At 45.8% G+C, this 17,019-nt stretch overlaps 1 protein-coding gene across 3 annotated transcripts in view; it reads right to left on the bottom strand.

Moving 5' to 3' along the window:
• Window positions 1-15,046, bottom strand: part of AASDH (aminoadipate-semialdehyde dehydrogenase) — a 139,415-nt gene extending 124,369 nt beyond the window's left edge. Inside the window, exons 1-2 of one of the 3 annotated variants that reach the window (XM_029587262.1) lie at window positions 14,618-15,046; window positions 6,745-6,995 (exon numbers count right to left, since the gene is read on the bottom strand). In XM_029587262.1, coding sequence (XP_029443122.1) covers window positions 6,745-6,992 — 248 coding nt within the window. In that variant the 5' untranslated portion in view covers window positions 6,993-6,995; window positions 14,618-15,046. The other 2 variants (XM_029587270.1, XM_029587279.1) reach the window with 2 other exon arrangements.
• Between the last annotated feature and the right edge of the window lie 1,973 nt (window positions 15,047-17,019).

The following is a 17,019-nucleotide window of genomic DNA, read 5'->3' as shown; positions in this document are numbered from 1 at the left end:
TCTCCGTGGCAGCCCCAGTCCTCTCCCTTGCTTCCGAAGCCAAAAAAAAAAGCGAAAAAAATGTTGCAGCCCTCCTCCGATGTCCGGACTGGGGCTGCCACGGAGACCGCTTTCCCCCGTGCAAGTAAGTTGCTTCGCCGCTTCAGTTCTTCCCTCCTCCCGGAGCTGCTTTTTCAGCCTTGCTCCGGGAGGAGGGGAGAATAGACACTAGCGGCGAAGCGAAAAAAAACCCAAAAGCAATTTTGTTTTTTTTTTCCAAAAGCGACGATACCTTCTTGGCCGGACGGCTGCAAAAGTGGGTCGGGTCTGGGCTGACAGCGGCGAAGCAACTTACGGCGAAGCAACTTGCTTAGGCCCGCGGCGAAGCAACTTACGGCGAAGCAACTCTTAGGCCCGCGACAATTTTGGTTTTTTTCCAAAAGCGACTTACTTTTGGGATCTGTCAAGATTCCAAAAGTAAGTCGCTTTTGGACGCCGGCATAACTTACTATTCTGAAGCCATCAGCAGGAACACATTGCGATCGTAGTTCCTCCCGACGAAGACAAAGATGGCCGCCTGCACGGGGAAAGCGTACAATTGGCCGCTGAAGACGTGACGTCACGACGTTTGGCGTCATGGGATGTGACGCCACGTCTTGAGCGGCCAATTGTACGCTTCCCCCCATGCAGGCGGCCATCTTTGTCTTCGTCGGGAGGAGCTACGATCGCAATGTGTTCCTGCTGATGGCTTCAGAATAGTAAGTTATGCCGGCGTCCAAAAGCGACTTACTTTTGGAATCTTGACAGATCCCAAAAGTAAGTCGCTTTTGAAAAAAAAAACAAAATTGCTTTTGGGTTTTTTTTGCTTCGCCGTTGTGCTTCGCCGTTGCAGCTCCGTGGCAGCCCCAGTCCGGACATTGGAGGGGGGCTGCAACGTTTTTTTCGCTTTTTTTTTGGCTTCGGGAGGAAAGACACTGACAGCGGCGAAGCAAAAAAACCAAAAGCAAGAAGTAAGTCGCTTCGCCGCTTCCCTCCTCCCGGAGCAAGGCTGCTTTTCGCGCCCTGCTCCAGGAGGAGGGAAGAGTGAAGCAGCGAAGCGACTTACTTTTTGCTTTTGGTTTTTTCGCTTCCTGGTATCTGTCATTTCAAATGACATTTGAAATGACAGATACCAGCGTGGCGTGAAGCCTTAGGCCCGCGCACCCAGGATACTGTATAGGCGCTCTATCCAGTAAAATGGGTTGCGCGGGCCTAAGGCTTTTCGGACGCGGTTTACATTTAAATAAAATTAGTGTTCAGGATCGAGCGGTAGGTGAGCTGCACTGTGCGTGCGGCAACCGCGGGTGCCGTAGGCACTAACGCAGCTCTTCCTACCGCTCGGTACTGGATAGACCTGACTATAATTATGCTGATCCTATATACACTGGTCATATACTTCATTTGTTAAATGCAGTAAAAATGATTGTTTACTGTAATGTCACTCTATATAATTTGCTATATTTGTGTGTTGGTCGCTCTGTGTGCCATGCTCCAAAAACCATATTTGTGCTGCCTTTCAAAATGTAATGCTTGATTCCATCTCCTTAGGGGTCTGCTCTCAGTATGGTACCAAGCATTGTCCCTTAACATTTAACTGAATAAGAAAAACGATTACAAATACTTTCTCACGGGACATGCACGATGACAATTTTCTACACATTTTACATGGGTAAGTTTCAAACAACTCCACTGGCTCCCCATCTCAGTCAGAATTCAATTTAAAACTCTCACACTCATTCACAAAGCTATTCAGAATACAGACATGCTCTGGTTCACAGACACTTTACACATCCATTCCACTTCCAGACCTACCAGAACGCCATATATAGCAACTATACACACGCCTTCTCCCAAACTCTTTCAACTAACAGCCGCCAAACAACGCGCCATATCCCTAGCGGGACCCTCCCTATGGAACTCAATGCCTACCCAGCTACGCCTCGAGACCTGCCCTAAGAAATTCAGACAGAAACTCAAGACTTGGCTGTTCACACACGCCTACGCTTGAGCCCACCTCCGCCCACTGTCCTGCCTCCCACCCACGCCCCTCCCCCCCGTCCTCCTTTTCACCCTCTCCCTACTCTCCCAGCCCCTTCCCTCACCCTCCAGATCCACCACCCTTAGTTCCTGTAATTAATGCCTCCCATCCCTCCTTGTATTCTTATTGTATATAATTTGTACATATAAACTTAAGTGTATTTCGTGTTACTGTATGTATAGCAAAAGACCCTGGCTACCCTCCCCCCGCCCTCCCCCCGCCCCTCTCCTCCCCTCCCCCCAGTTCTATTATTAGTTACACTGTAAAGCCCTGTTGGCTATGTTCACGTTGTATGGAAACCGATGTGATTTTTTCTTAACGAATGTCGGTATACAAAAACTTTTAAATAAATAATAAATAAGTAAGTAAGTAAGTGTTTCCATTTCTGAATACTGCTCAGCCTCTATACAGCCAAAAGGACATGTGCTGTGTGCTCTGCAGGGCATTTTCAAAAGGAACCCACCTGAGTAGTTTCTTGCTGAAAATTAGCAAGGTCTGTGGGTACAAAAGAAGTTGTGTTCTTTGCAGCAAAGCGAGCTATTGAAAAATGACACCCCCCCCCCCCATTGTACACACCACAGATGCTGTGTGTTATGTACATTACAGTTAACCTGTTCATTTGTGCTGTGCCCACACTCTAATTCATCTGATACGTACACTATACCTATGCTGTTCATTATTACATAGAAAGTAAATGAACTTCAAGTAACTGGAGGAAGGTGCTGAGATCACACAACCTCAAAGTGAAATTCTCATAGGTGAGTTTAGCAAACCCACTTTCCAGTCCTATGACTCCCAGCTGCAATTCTAAAATGATTGATTTTGGAAGAGTGTACAGAACAAGAGATGGAAATGGTTACAACACACAAATGCACATGCAGTTTGAATTATTTAAAGTCATTGTATCCATTAGACCTGCACATTTACTGTTTATGATTTGTTCTTTGAAACAGCATTTATGGAGAGAAATTTTACTGTCCTACAGTATTTATGTAAGAAATGCACCAGCATCACAACTAGAGATTAGGGATGTGCAGTCATTTCATTTGCTTTAGATGCATCACTTCTTTAATTGCATAAAATTATACACCTAAAGCTCGATAATCAAATATCCAGCTAAGCAAGGTAGCCAAAAGAGACTTATCCGACTAATGCACATGGGACGTTCAGCAGCACGGCTATGTTGCTGAATATCACTGAATACATCACTAGTTAGCCGGATAAGTCTTATCCAGCTAACTTTAGGGCTGCTATTGAGCAGGTCTATCTTATCCAGTTAACACAGCTGGACAAGTACTGCTGCCCGAAATGCCCATTTCCTGCCCACCACTTAGTCGGATAAGTACCTATCCGACTATCACCTAGACCGGATGGTATGCATCCTAGGGTACTGAAGGAACTCAAAAATGAAATTTCTGAGCTATTAGTTAAAATTTGTAACCTATCATTAAAATCATTCATTGTACCTGAAGACTGGAGGGTGGCCAATGTAACCTCAATATTTAAAAAGGGCTCCAGGGGCGATCCGGGTAACTATAGACCAGTAAGCCTGACTTCAGTGCCGGGAAAAATGGTGGAAACTATTCTAACGATCAAAATCACAGAGCATATAGAAAGACATGATTTAATGGGACACAGTCAACATGGATTTACCCAAAGGAAATCTTGCCTAACAAATCTGCTTCAATTTTTTGAAGGGGGTAATAAACATGTGGATAAAGGTGAACGGGTAGATGCAGTGTATTGGAATTTCAGAAGGCATTTGACAAAGTCCCTCATGAGAGGCTTCTAAGAAAACTAAAAAGTCATGGGATTGGAGGCAATGTCCTTTCGTGGATTACAAACTGGTTAAGACAGGAAACAGAGTAGGATTAAATGGTCAATTTTCTCAGTGGAAAAGGGTAAACAGTGGAGTGCCTCAGGGATCTGTACTTGGACCGGTGCCTTTCAATATATTTATAAATGATCTGGAAACGAATACGATGAGTGAGGTTATCATATTTGCGGATGATACTAAATTATTTAGAGTCATTAAATCACATGCGGATTGTGATACATTACAGGAGGACCTTGCAAGACTGGAAGATTGGGCATTCAAATAGCAGATGAAATTTAATGTGGACAAGGGCAAGGTGATGATATAGAGAAAAATAACTCTTGCTGTAGTTACACAATGTTAGGTTCTTTATTAGGAGCTACCACCCAGGAAAAAGATCTCAGTGTGCTGCAGCAGTCAAAAAAGCAAACAGAATGTTAGGAATTATTAGGAAGGGAATGGTTAATAAAACAGAAAATGTCATAAAGCCTCTGTATCGCTCCATGGTGAGACCGCATCTTGAGTACTGTGTACAATTCTGGTCGCCGCATCTCAAAAAAGATATAGTTGTGATGGAGAAGGTACAGAGACGGGCAACCAAAATGATAAAGGGGATGGAATAACTCCCCTATGAGGAAAGGCTGAAGAAGTTAGGGTTGTTCAGCATGGAGAAGAGACGGCTGAGGGGGAATATAATAGAGGTCTTTAAATCATGAGAGGTCTTGAACGAGTAGATGTGAATCGGTTACTTACACATTCGTATAATAGAAGGACTAGGGGGCACTCCATGAAGTTAGCAAGTAGCACATTTAAGACTAATTGGAGAAATTTTTTTTCACTCAACGCACAATTAAGCTCTGGAATTTGTTGCCAGAGGATGTGGTTAGTGCAGCTGGGTTCAAAAAAGGTTTGGATAAGTTCTTGGAGGAGAAGTCCATTAACTGCCATTAATAAAGTTGACCTAGGGAATGGCCTCTGCTATTACTGGCATCAGTAGCATGGGATCTTCTTGGTGTTTAGGTACTTGCCAGGTTTTTGTGGCCTGGTTTGGCCTCTGTTGGAAACAGGATGCTGGGCTTGATGGACCTTTGGTCTGACCCAGCATGGCAATTTCTTATGTTCTTATGTGTGGAATATTGACTTCCTAGAAGGTAATTTTGTTACACCTCATTTAGGGATAAATTACCGTGTACAAAGTACTAGCTTCATCAACTGATCCTGCATAAGTTTGCTCGATTGTTTATCTGGAATAGCTGATGAAATAATGCTGTAGTCTTTATTATTATTTCAAACCTATTATCGTAATTTTCATCCTTACCATTTACTTAAGCTCATGTTACGTGATCTATCTTATTTGTTTCCCCCCCTCCCCCCTGAGTATTTTATTGTTGTTTAATTTTGATGTCCATTTTGCATTGTATGCATTTTTTTGCTAAACCGCTGAGAGTTTATGATCAAGCAAGATACCAAATTTAAATAAAGTAGTACACATGGACTTTATCCCAGATTTTCATAGAGGATTTATGCACATAAATCCACATTGAAAATTAGCAGGACCGTGCATAGCTTAGTGCAACCAAGTTACATGCATTTAAACCTGCTGGGGAAGAGATGTAAAAGTGAACATCAAAAGTATGTGCATAAATGATTTCCACATTCCAATTCTACCCCCCAGGAATTTCTCTTTGCAGTACATGTAAAACAATGCATAGAATCTCTTCAGCATGCACTTTTACACATACAAACCCTGGGTGAATTTTCAAAAACCCATTAAATCTGGCCCATAAAAGTATGACTTTCTGCATATAAAAATGAAATTATGCATATAAAGTAAAAAAACAAATGGAAACAAAATTTTAAAATGCAAAGAAAAGAACAAATGAAACAACCTGAATAAGATTTTGCCAGGGCACATCCTTCTAAACACTACCCTTCATGTCACTTTACTAAGGGATTTTTTTTTTGTCACAAAAATAGATTTCTAAGGGGGTTATTTTCCAACTTTCATTATGGCCTTTTCACATGCGAAAAGCACCATAACGCATGATGTGATGCTAATTTTTAAAAGTGGAGGAGTCGGGGCGGGATTTTTGGAAAAGCGGGCTGGCTTCGCACTTTGCAATGTTCTCTCAAACTAGCTTGATGGACTCTCTACCTGGGTAACATCAAGCTAAGTTGAGAGACCATTGTACAAATCTCATCTTTGTGTGTGTTTCTTCACTCCGAAAGACATCAAATCTTCACATGTACTGTTCTGTTCGTACATCTCACTCTGCATGTCAAAGTGGCCACTAACCCCTACTACCTAAACCTCACCTCGGGTTACTAGGTGGGCCTCCTATAGAGATATAAATAGCTAACTACTAGAAGGGCTTTATAGCTAGTCTGTCTGTCTGTTCCCCCCCCCCCCCCCCCCCCAGTGGTTGCAAGTAGGAACTGCAATAATTGTGGTATTACTGCAAAGTGCAAAAATGTTATTGCCTTCTGCGGTAATACCTATGCGAAGCGCTATGCAATAAATAGGCTATCATCATAAAACACGCCCCTCTTCCTATCGCATGCGATAGTTTGATGAATCTAGCCCTAAGTTTGGTTTTACAGAATAATGTGCTAATTAAAAAAGAGGACTGTTTAAATTTTTCTGAAGGAATTCCATAAACACATACAAATTATCATGAAAAGAAAGCAAGAGGCAAAACTCTAGAATCTGCAACACATCTTCAATTTGTTACTTATCATTTGCATTAAATGTGTAATTTTAAATTCAAGGATACTGTTCCTTTTATACAGTATGCCAACCAGTATAATGAACCTGTTCACACAGATTAAGAATGCTATATCTAAAACAAGAGACAAATATTTAGAGAATTACCCTAGGATCCACGATGCCAAATTTATACCAGGGTGGCAGTAGAGGCCTATTTCACACTTTTCTAGAGAATCACAGTGTTTTCGCAGGAAATGCGTCAATTCTTTAGCAAAGCCAACCATCTCTTTGTAGGTGAAGGAAACAGGCAGCTTATTTCTGCAGTCATCAAAGCACACTGCCCGCCTATCAGCATACATAGCAGCAGCTTGTAGCACCAACTCATGAAGGGTCACCTCTACCAGGTCTGCCATCACCTACAATAGGAAAAAAAAAATGTAAATAGCAAGGGGAAGAGGGTGAGGCATGAAAGGAGTTGTGCCCCAACAGAGCTCTAACAGCACATGTTGGTTGGAGACGATCATGGAGGCATTTACCCACTCTTTTCTGAGTGAATCTGAGAAAAAGGACTGCAGGGAGCAAGTTGCCAAGTGAGCAAGAAGTCCAAGGACCTTGGCCAAACTTAGAATCTGGATGCATGTTCCTGCCATTCCAGATTGTTTCTTCAAAACTCTCAGTATATTCAAAAGTAGAAGATTTCGGTACATTTACGTTCACTTCCAAATGTGGAGAAAGAGAGATGATCTTAATGGACGAGACATAGTCAAAATGCTGTATACTTTCCAGCTCTGGACACTTCCCACAGCATTACCGAGAGCATTCCAGGATCAACACAAAGAGAAATGAGTTTCCTTTTTTGGCATTGGATCCAACACACCCTGCCTCGCTGCCCGGATGCCACAAGCTCGTTTCTCCGCTTCCTGCCTAACATGACACAGCCCTCCCCCTCAAGCTGTCTCCAGAGGCTCTTTCCCCACCCCTAATGTCAACAAGAAAGGAAAATTGGTTCTTACCTGCTAATTTTTGTTCCTGGAAAACTAGAGATCAGTCCAGACAAATGGGTTTTGCATCCCTACCAGCAGATGGAGGCAGAGAATAAAACATTTTCAGGTACTGCTTCATAACAGAGTGCCACCTGCAGTCTCTCAGGACTGACCTGTACCCAAGCCAATGTAGAGGGAAAAAACTCCCCAACCCAAATAAATTTTTCCTTCTAGGGTAAACAATGAATCCAGGGTTAGAGCCCCCTGAACTGGAGCCTTCACACCCAAAAAAAAAGGAACTAACAACTGACTAGCTCATTTGGTTCAAAATATATACACTCTGAATTCAATCACAGCTACAACAGTCTTGTTACTAAGGGGATGGGCTTCTGGACTGATCTATGGTATTCCAGCAACGAAAATTAGCAGGTAAGAAACAAATTTTCTTTTCCTGTTCATAACTCAGATCAGTCAGACAAGTGGGATGTACCCAAGCTCCACTACACTGGGCAGGATCCCGAAACATCTGCTCTCAAGACACCCTCACCAAACGTTGAGTCCTCCCGTGCCTGAACATCCAGTCGGAAACGTCTGGTGAAAGTGTGAAGCAAAGACCATGTTGCAGCTCTACAGATCTCCTGAGCTGATCCCAGCTGATAATCCACCCAGGAGTTAGCTTGTACTCTCGTGGAATGCATTCGTAACCCTACTAGGGCCGCATGTCCTTTACACAGATAGGCAGAAAAAAAATTGCCTCCTTGAACCAGTGAGAGATCGTGGCTTTAGATGCCAGACATCTTGTCTTTGCCCCACTGAAGAGAACAAAGAGATGATGTGATCGCCGAAAACCGTTCGTGATCTTAAGATAAAGCAACAGAATCCGTCAATCCAATAAATGAAGTTCTCTTGCCAGCGGAGATTCCCGTGACCATTTCGGACGCACCACTGTCTGGTTCACATGGAAAAAGGAAACTTCCTTCGATAAAAAGGAGGGAACCGTACGGAGTGTCACACCATCGCCCGCAATCCTCAAGAAAGGATCTCTACATGACAGAGCCTGAAGCTCCAAAATCCGTTTGGACAAACAAATTGCTACCAAAAACATCATCTTCAAAGTGAGAACCTTCACCCTGGCTCTCCGAAAAGGCTCAAAAGGAGGACCACACAACACATTAAGGACCAAGTTAAGATTCCATTCCGGACACAATTTCCGCAATGGAGACTGCAAATGCTTGACCCCCATCAGAAAGTGAATGACATCTGGATGAGAGGCCAAAGATCTCCCCTGCAAATTACATCTAAGGCAACCCAATGCTGCCACCTGAACTCTTAGGGGTAGATTTTCAAAAACGGCGCGTTGGCGTACAAAAGTAGATACGTGCGTAGCCACGCGTATCCGCTAAAATCCTGGATCGGCATGCGCAAGGCTACCGATTTCGTGTAGCCGGCGCGCGCAGCCTGCCTCCGTTCCCTCCGAGGCCGCTCCGAAATCGGAGCGGCCTCGGAGGGAATTCGCTAACGCCCTCCCCTCACCTTCCCCTCCCTTCCTCTACCTAACCCACCCCCCCGGCCCTGTCTAAACTCCCCCCCTACCTTTGTTGGGGGATTTACGCCTCCCAGAGGGAGAAGTAAATCCCCGCGCGCCAGCAGGCCGCTGGCGCGTCTAGACGCAACCCGGGGGGCGGTTCCGGAGGGCGCGGCCACGCCCCCAGACCGCCCCGGGCCGAAACCACGCCCCCCGGGCCCGCCCCCCGAAAACGGCGCGCCGCTCGGCCCCGCCCCGGCACGCCCCTGACACACCCCCCTCGGAAAACCCCGGGACTTACGCGAGTCCCGGGGCTCTGCGCGCGCCGGTAGGCCTATTGAACATAGGCGCACCGGCGCGCAGGGCTCTTAAAATCCGCCCCTTAAAGAATTAGAGGCCAACCCCTTTGACAACCCCCGTTGCAAAAAGGCCCTCAACAGTTCCAGATCTTCTTCCAAGCACCAGAACTCAAAAACTTTCCAAACCCTGGAATACACTAAGGAAGTAGCAGGCCTCCATCTGCTGGTAGGGATGCAAACTCCACTTGTCTGGACTGATCTGGGATATGAACAGGAAAAAAAGATTTGTTTTTAAACTCACTGTTAAGTGGGCATTGACTCTTTAACTGATTTGGCTCCAATGTTTATTTTCTCTGGGGACAGCAAATGAGACAAAAAAAAATCTTCTGAGGCATCAAAAGCTGGAGCTGCTAATGTTGTACAATTTCTAGTGCAGAGGGAAACCGGTGTTGCCGGATTTAAAATGGAGTATAAACAAAACTGCATAAATACAATAAATAGATATTGAAATCCCTCCCTCACCACATGAAACACATTCCACATTACTCTTAGACCAATAAGGAATAGCTCTGACTTTGAAAAGTTAATTGTGAAGCCTGATACAGCAACAAATTCCTCAGTAACTAAATGGTTTTTTTTTACCAAAGTTTTGAGCAAAGACGGGGGTGAGAGTGGTAGGAAAGGAGGGTGAGAAAAAGCAATTTAAAAAAACAACAATAAGGATTATATATCCCCAACATAATACCTCTACCAATATCCCATCCCAATATCCCTTCCCAATCTTACCCCTGCACAATGTGCCCAACAGCCTCTCCATCTCTCCCACTCCCACCATCTCACCCCTTACTCCCTTCCAGGATCAGCGCTATCGGGTATGCATACTGTTCAACTGCATGGGGTGGCACACCTTGGGGAGGGGAGGTGGCTGTGGACTGCAGAGTCAGCATTGGCCCAGTTTGGGGCCTACAGGCAGTGGTTGGTACCTTCTATCCAGCGAGTCTGGGCCAGCACAGGAAGATCAAGAGGGTGCTGGAGTACGGCGCCACCCTTGCACAGCCAATAGCAAGGTTGAGAGCAGCAGGGTCAGAGATAGGCAGACACAGCATTGCTGCATCAGTGAACTGACTTAAGAGTTTCTCCAGTGGCAAGGTAAGGAGCAGAGCAGCAGCCGAAGCAAAGTCTGGCTACTCAGTAATGCTGGTGTCTGTTTTTCTTTTCTGCTAGTGTATGGTTCCCTGTGGTGCCCAGTAGATTACATGTTGCTCTCACAGAACCTATTTCCAGGACAGCAGGAGCCATACATTAAGTGGGTCAGACTTCTCATTGCTGCAAGAAATCTGAGACAGAACCAGGAGGGACAGAACCCAAATAGGAGGCAGTGTACCAGTGGGACTTATCCTATAGTGCCTGTGTGTATGTGAGAGAAAGAGTGTGTATATGAGTGCAAGACAAAGTGTAAATGTGAGGGAGTATGTGTGTGAATGAGTGGGAGGCAGTGTGTATTATTATTATTTAACAGTTTTTCTATACCGACATTAAAATACACATATCGGTTTACATGATAACAAAAGGTGGAAATTACAAATAACAGGGGGGAGGGGGGTGGAGAGCTAGGAGTAACTGGGCCTCAGAACGAGAACCCCAACAAAAATAGAGGAAGGAGAGAAAACAAGAGGAACGGTAACATCTAAGTATCTAAGCAACACAGGTTAAATATAGTTCAAGTGGAAAAATATATATAGTTAAATAAAGGTGTAGGGGTGCAAAAATACAAGGGGTGCATGAGTCCAGAATTAGAATGTACAAAAATATATGGTGAGAATGTGTATATGAGAGAGCATGAGTAAAGGAGAGAGCTTGTGAGGGAGAGTGCATGAAATGAGGGAGAGAGAAGGGGAGGGCATATGAGTGAGTGAAGGGGCAAGCTTGGGAGGGACAGCACCTGAGTAAGAGAGATAGAGAAGGGATGTCAGTGAGAGCGCTTGAGTAAGAGAGAGCGCCTGAGTAAGAGAGAGAGAGAGAGATGGGGGTGTGAGGGAGAGCGCATGAGTGAGAGAGAGATGGTGTGTGAGGGAGTGCACCTGAGTAAGAGAGAGAGAGATGGGGTGTGAGGGAGAGCGCCTGAGTAAGAGAGAGAGAGATGGGGGTTTGAGGGAGAGCGCCTGAGTAAGAGAGAGAGAGAGAGATGGGGGTGTGAGGGAGAGCGCCTGAGTAACAGAGAGAGAGAGAGATGGGGGTGTGAGGGAGAGCGCCTGAGTAAGAGAGAGAGAGATGGGGGTGTGAGGGAGAGCGCCTGAGTAAGAGAGAGAGAGATGGGGGTGTGAGGGAGAGCACCTGAGTAAGAGAGAGAGAGATGGGGGTGTGAGGGAGAGCGCCTGAGTAAGTGAGAGAGAGAGAGCACCTGAGTAAGAGAGAGAGAGATGGGGGTGTGAGGGAGAGCGCCTGAGTAAGTGAGAGAGAGAGAGCGCCTGAGTAAGAGAGAGAGAGATGGGGGTGTGAGGGAGAGCGCCTGAGTAAGTGAGAGAGAGAGGGGGATGTGAGGGAGAGCGCCTGAGTAAGTGAGAGAGAGAGGGGGTGTGAGGGAGAGCACCTGAGTAAGAGTAAGAGAGAGAGAGAGAGAGAGATGGGGTGTGAGGGAGAGCGCCTGAGTAAGAGAGAGAGAGATGGGGTGTGAGGGAGAGCGCCTGAGTAAGAGAGAGAGAGAGGGGGGGTGTGAGGGAGTGCGCCTGAGTAAGAGAGAGAGAGAGGGGGGGTGTGAGGGAGAGCACCTGAGAGAGAGAGAGAGAGAGAGAGAGATGGGGTGTGAGGGAGAGCACCTGAGTAAGAGAGAGATGGGGTGTGAGGGAGAGCGCCTGACAGAGAGAAAGAGAGAGATGCGGCGTGAGAGAGAGCACCTGAGTAAGAGAAGGAGAACCTGAGTAAGAGAGAGAGAGAGAGGGAGAGCCAGAGAGAGAGAGAGAGAGAGATGGGGTGTGAGGGAGAGCGCCTAAGTAAGAGAGAGAGAGGGAGAGCCTGAGTAAGAGAGAGAGAGAGAAGGGGTGTGAGGGAGAGAGATGGGGTGTGAGGGAGAGCACCTGAGTAAGAGAGAGATGGGGTGTGAGGGAGAGCGCCTGAGTAAGAGAGAGATGGGGTGTGAGGGAGAGCGCCTGAGTAAGAGAGAGATGGGGTGTGAGGGAGAGCACCTGAGTAAGAGAGAGATGGGGTGTGAGGGAGAGCGCCTGAGTAAGAGAGAGATGGGGTGTGAGGGAGAGCGCCTGAGTAAGAGAGAGATGGGGTGTGAGGGAGAGCGCCTGAGTAAGAGAGAGATGGGGGTGTGAGGGAGAGCGCCTGAGTAAGAGAGAGAGAAAGAGATGGGGTGTGAGGGACAGCGCCTGAGTAAGAGACAGAGAGAGAGAGAGAGAGAGAAAGGGTGTGAGGGAGAGCGCCTGAGCAAGAGAGAGAGAGATGGGGTGTGAGGGAGAGTGCCTGAATAAGAGAGTGAGCAAGAGAGAGAGAGAGATGGGGTGTGAGGGAGAGTGCCTGAGTAAGAGAGAGAGAGATGGGGTGTGAGGTAGAGTGCCTGAATAAGAGAGCGAGTAAGAGAGAGAGAGATGGGGTGTGAGGTAGGGTGCCTGAGTGAGAGAGAGAGAGAGATGGGGTGTGAGGGAGAGTGCCTGAGTAAGAGAGAGAGAGAGATGGGGTGTGAGGGAGAGTGCCTGAGTAAGAGAGAGAGAGAGATGGGGTGTGAGGGAGAGTGCCTGAGTAAGAGAGAGAGAGAGATGGGGTGTGAGGGAGAGTGCCTGAGTATGAGAGAGAGAGAGATGGGGTGTGAGGGAGAGTGCCTGAGTATGAGAGAGAGAGAGATGGGGTGTGAGGGAGAGTGCCTGAGTATGAGAGAGAGAGAGATGGGGTGTGAGGGAGAGTGCCTGAGTAAGAGAGAGAGAGAGATGGGGTGTGAGGGAGAGTGCCTGAGTAAGAGAGAGAGAGAGATGGGGTGTGAGGGAGAGTGCCTGAGTAAGAGAGAGAGAGAGATGGGGTGTGAGGGAGAGTGCCTGAGTAAGAGAGAGAGAGAGATGGGGTGTGAGGGAGAGTGCCTGAGTAAGAGAGAGAGAGAGATGGGGTGTGAGGGAGAGTGCCTGAGTAAGAGAGAGAGAGCCTGAGTAAGAGAGAGAGAAAGGGTGTAAGAGTGCTTAAAAGAGGGAGAGAGATGGAGAGACCCTGTGTGAGATTTGTTGAGAAGGGAAGTATTTTATTTTTGCCTTGTATTACTATGCCAACTAGATCCCTCTTGTGACAGAATAATTATTTTTCTTTTTGTCTTTGTTTTATGTATTCCTGTTTATTTTGTATGTTTTTGAATTCTGCTGACTTTTTTTCACTTGCATTTGTAATGCTATTATAAAAAGTTATTTGTAAATAAATTTTAAAAACCTAATATTCCCCCAACCCATGATCAGATTGGGGGGGGGGGGGGGGGGAGAGAGAGAGACAAGGAAAGGAAGGGAGGTGCACAAGCTTTCTCCTCTCGCTCACATATGCATATATACATTCTCTGTCACACACACTCCGTCTCTCACAGACATACTCCTGCTCACACACTCCCTCTCTCATTCACACACGTTCTCTTCCTCTAATAGTTACAAAATGTGATGTGTAGACAATCAAGACTTATCCAATAACTCAAATTAGTTTATAAATTTGATTGCTAGCACAGCCTTCTCTACACTTCATACTCCCCTACCATCCTTTCCCCCTACACTACCTTCAACCCCCCCACACCAGATTTCCTCTTTGTTCCTCACCCCACACTCCCCCTCTTCCCTTCCTGCCTCCACCTTTCTCAGTTTATTCTTCCCTTGAAACTGCACCCGATCTTCCTTGTCTTTGCCCTTTTCGTGGGGTTCAACATTTTCTCTTCACCCCAACTCTTCTACCCCTCTCTTGTTCTCCATCTATCCTACAGTGCTATACTTTCTTTTCCCCTTCCCCCAGAAAGCTAATTCTCAAGCGGGGGGGGGGGGGGGGGAGTCATCCCTTAATTTTACCTCTTACCTCTATCTCCCATTCCCAGGCAGCAACTTAGTTAGGGAGCTTCAGCAGGGTAAAGTGTGGAGATCAGCATCCGCTGGTTCAGGGCTGTGATAAGAGGAGACTTCAACAGCAGGTTTGAAGTAAAACTGGAAATCTCTGTTTTCTCAAAAGCTGCAGGCAGCACGGTGGAGGAGGTAAAAGCAGAAAGGCGACATACTTACTGTAGAGCTCTCCTTCCATGCTACTGCATACACCTTCCTCTTCCCGTCGCACAGCAACAGACAGTTTCTGCCCTTCTGTTTCTGTCACTTCTGATTGGCTGCTGCCGCTGACTCATCACTCTGCGACCGCTGTGTGGGCTGCCCTAGCCAAAGAAAAAGGCGTCCAGAACACAGAAGACTGAGCACTCAACTCCCCTGTCTTCCGGCCCACAAAATATTGTTACCGCACAACGGGAAAAAGGTAGCCCAATTGAGTGTGAAATAGTCCAACATGGCAGCATAGACACAGTGATGCTGCAAGAAGTGTCCCCAAGAGATGTAGTGTGAGGTTGCTTCTCCTGAATGCTAGTGGTGATAGTGCGTCTCTTGAACTGCGGGGCTCAGGCAGGGAGCAGCGGTTTTGTCTCGGGAGGGGGGGAGAGATCCTGTATAAAACGGCGGCAGTAGTTTATGAACACCTGATGGCGTGCGTTCCTGGGGACAGAAGCTGCGGGGCGGGGTTCAGTACACTGGGGATTACGTCATCAGCAGGCTGCTGCCTTTAGAATTGAGGTTGTGTATGAGTATGTGTAAAATGTTTAAAGGGCCGATACTTAGCCTGGGGGGATGGGCCAGAGAGGGTTACGTGAGGGCTTGCTTTTAATTAGTATTTTCAAGTGTAGAAAACCGGAAGCTTTTAAGAAATATTAAAATATACCAGAAATATGTTTTTGAAAGGAAACATTTAATATGATTTTTTTCTACTTATTTTTTTAAGTTAACATCTTATGACATTACATCTCAATCAGCGAAACATACATATTTAGGAAAATAAGCTTAGAATAACATAAGCCTAAATCCTGTATTAATGAGATCCACAATTGTAATATGATGGGTTAAAAGACTGCTCTCAGAACAAACATTAGGCTGTCCTAGCACTTTTTAAGCTGGGGACTTGTTTTTTAAGCAAAAAGTTGTATCAGCAGGACTTACACAAGTGGTTGTGGGGGAGAGTAGCTTGTCTGTGCCTGGGACCTGATTCAACAGGAGGAGGAATGCCTGGCCAGCAGCCCTACAGAAAGGTTCCCAGACCCAGGTGCTGGCTCATCTACGCACACACACTTGTTTACAAAGCCCTATAAAAGTTCAGGGTCCTCCGGTGGGAACTTGGAGCCTCACCTGTGCACTGATAAGTGGCGCAGGATCTTTCCCATTGAAGCTGTGTGCTCCTGTTTTTCGGTCGCACTGGGGTTCCCCGACCTGATGAGTGGCAGGATGCTGATTTGGTATGTATTATAGTCACGGGAAATGAAGTATGTGTGCTGTAAATAAAGCTATATTTTCATTACTGTATATCTCGTATCTTGTATCATAGTGTGTGGTGTGTCAGTTTGTGTGTGTTAGTATTCTGCAGGTACAACAATATACTGGGAACAAGTGAAACGGTGAAAGAAAGTAATATTTAATATATATTGATTACATCCAAGAAAATAAGTGGAAACCTGAAGGAGAAACAACCAAAATTATCTACCCGGGCACAACTGAAAGTGAGGCAAAGAAACTGAAAAACTATTCCCGTTGTTCAGTCCTAAAAAGCACATAATGATTCCCCTGATATAACAATAAACAAGTACAAGGAAATGTAAGAAAAAAACGGGTTCCAAGTTGCAAAACTCGGGGCTTCACTATCAAGGAAACTTTTCCTCCTTTTCTGAGCTGCTTGTGACAGATCAGGAAAAACTTGAAATACCATATTTAAAAAAGAATCATTCATATGGAAAAATATCTTAAAACCCAATCCCTGCCTGGTTCCAGTTGCTCTTGTAGTGTTAGAAATTACAGAGCTGTAGCTAGTTTATGGCCATGTCATGAGTTGAAGATGTCTGACTTGTGTTTGCATTACCAAGTGGAAATAAGACACACACACACACACAGAGTGTTATGAGCAAATAAGTATATATAGTGCAAAAGACAATGGCAATAAGCATGCAATGTAGGCAAGAATAACAATATACTGATACCAATACTATGATTATATAGGACCACTTATGAGAATGCCCAGAGAGAAAAAAGAGAGATGAGGTAAAGTTAGTTACCAGTTAATATGTACAAGGCTATGTCTTCGGTGGCTTGCTCAGCTTAGCAATCTGGTACAGTCGGGCAAGTACTGGTCTCCTATTCTGGTCCCCTTCAGGCAGGCAGGGCAATTCTGATGGTCCCTCTGGGAGTTGTGCGTCAGCTCTGGCTTTCCTGGGACTGAGACTGGGGACTTCAGCGCTGGGGTCACAGTAGTTGTCTCAAGCGATCTTGGGGTCTTTGCTTCATCTGTGCTAAATCTGAGAACGCCTTGGACCCTGGAACGGGGTCCCTTTCTCCTGAGTCTTAAGCCTAGCACTAAGGATAAAATTTGGTTATTGCTTCTC

This window comes from Rhinatrema bivittatum, chromosome 1 (genome assembly GCF_901001135.1).
Source record: "Rhinatrema bivittatum chromosome 1, aRhiBiv1.1, whole genome shotgun sequence".
Classification (NCBI taxonomy): Eukaryota; Metazoa; Chordata; class Amphibia; order Gymnophiona; family Rhinatrematidae; genus Rhinatrema; species Rhinatrema bivittatum.
Note: the sequence above shows the minus strand (reverse complement) of the source record. Positions and strands in the feature narration are given on the sequence as shown.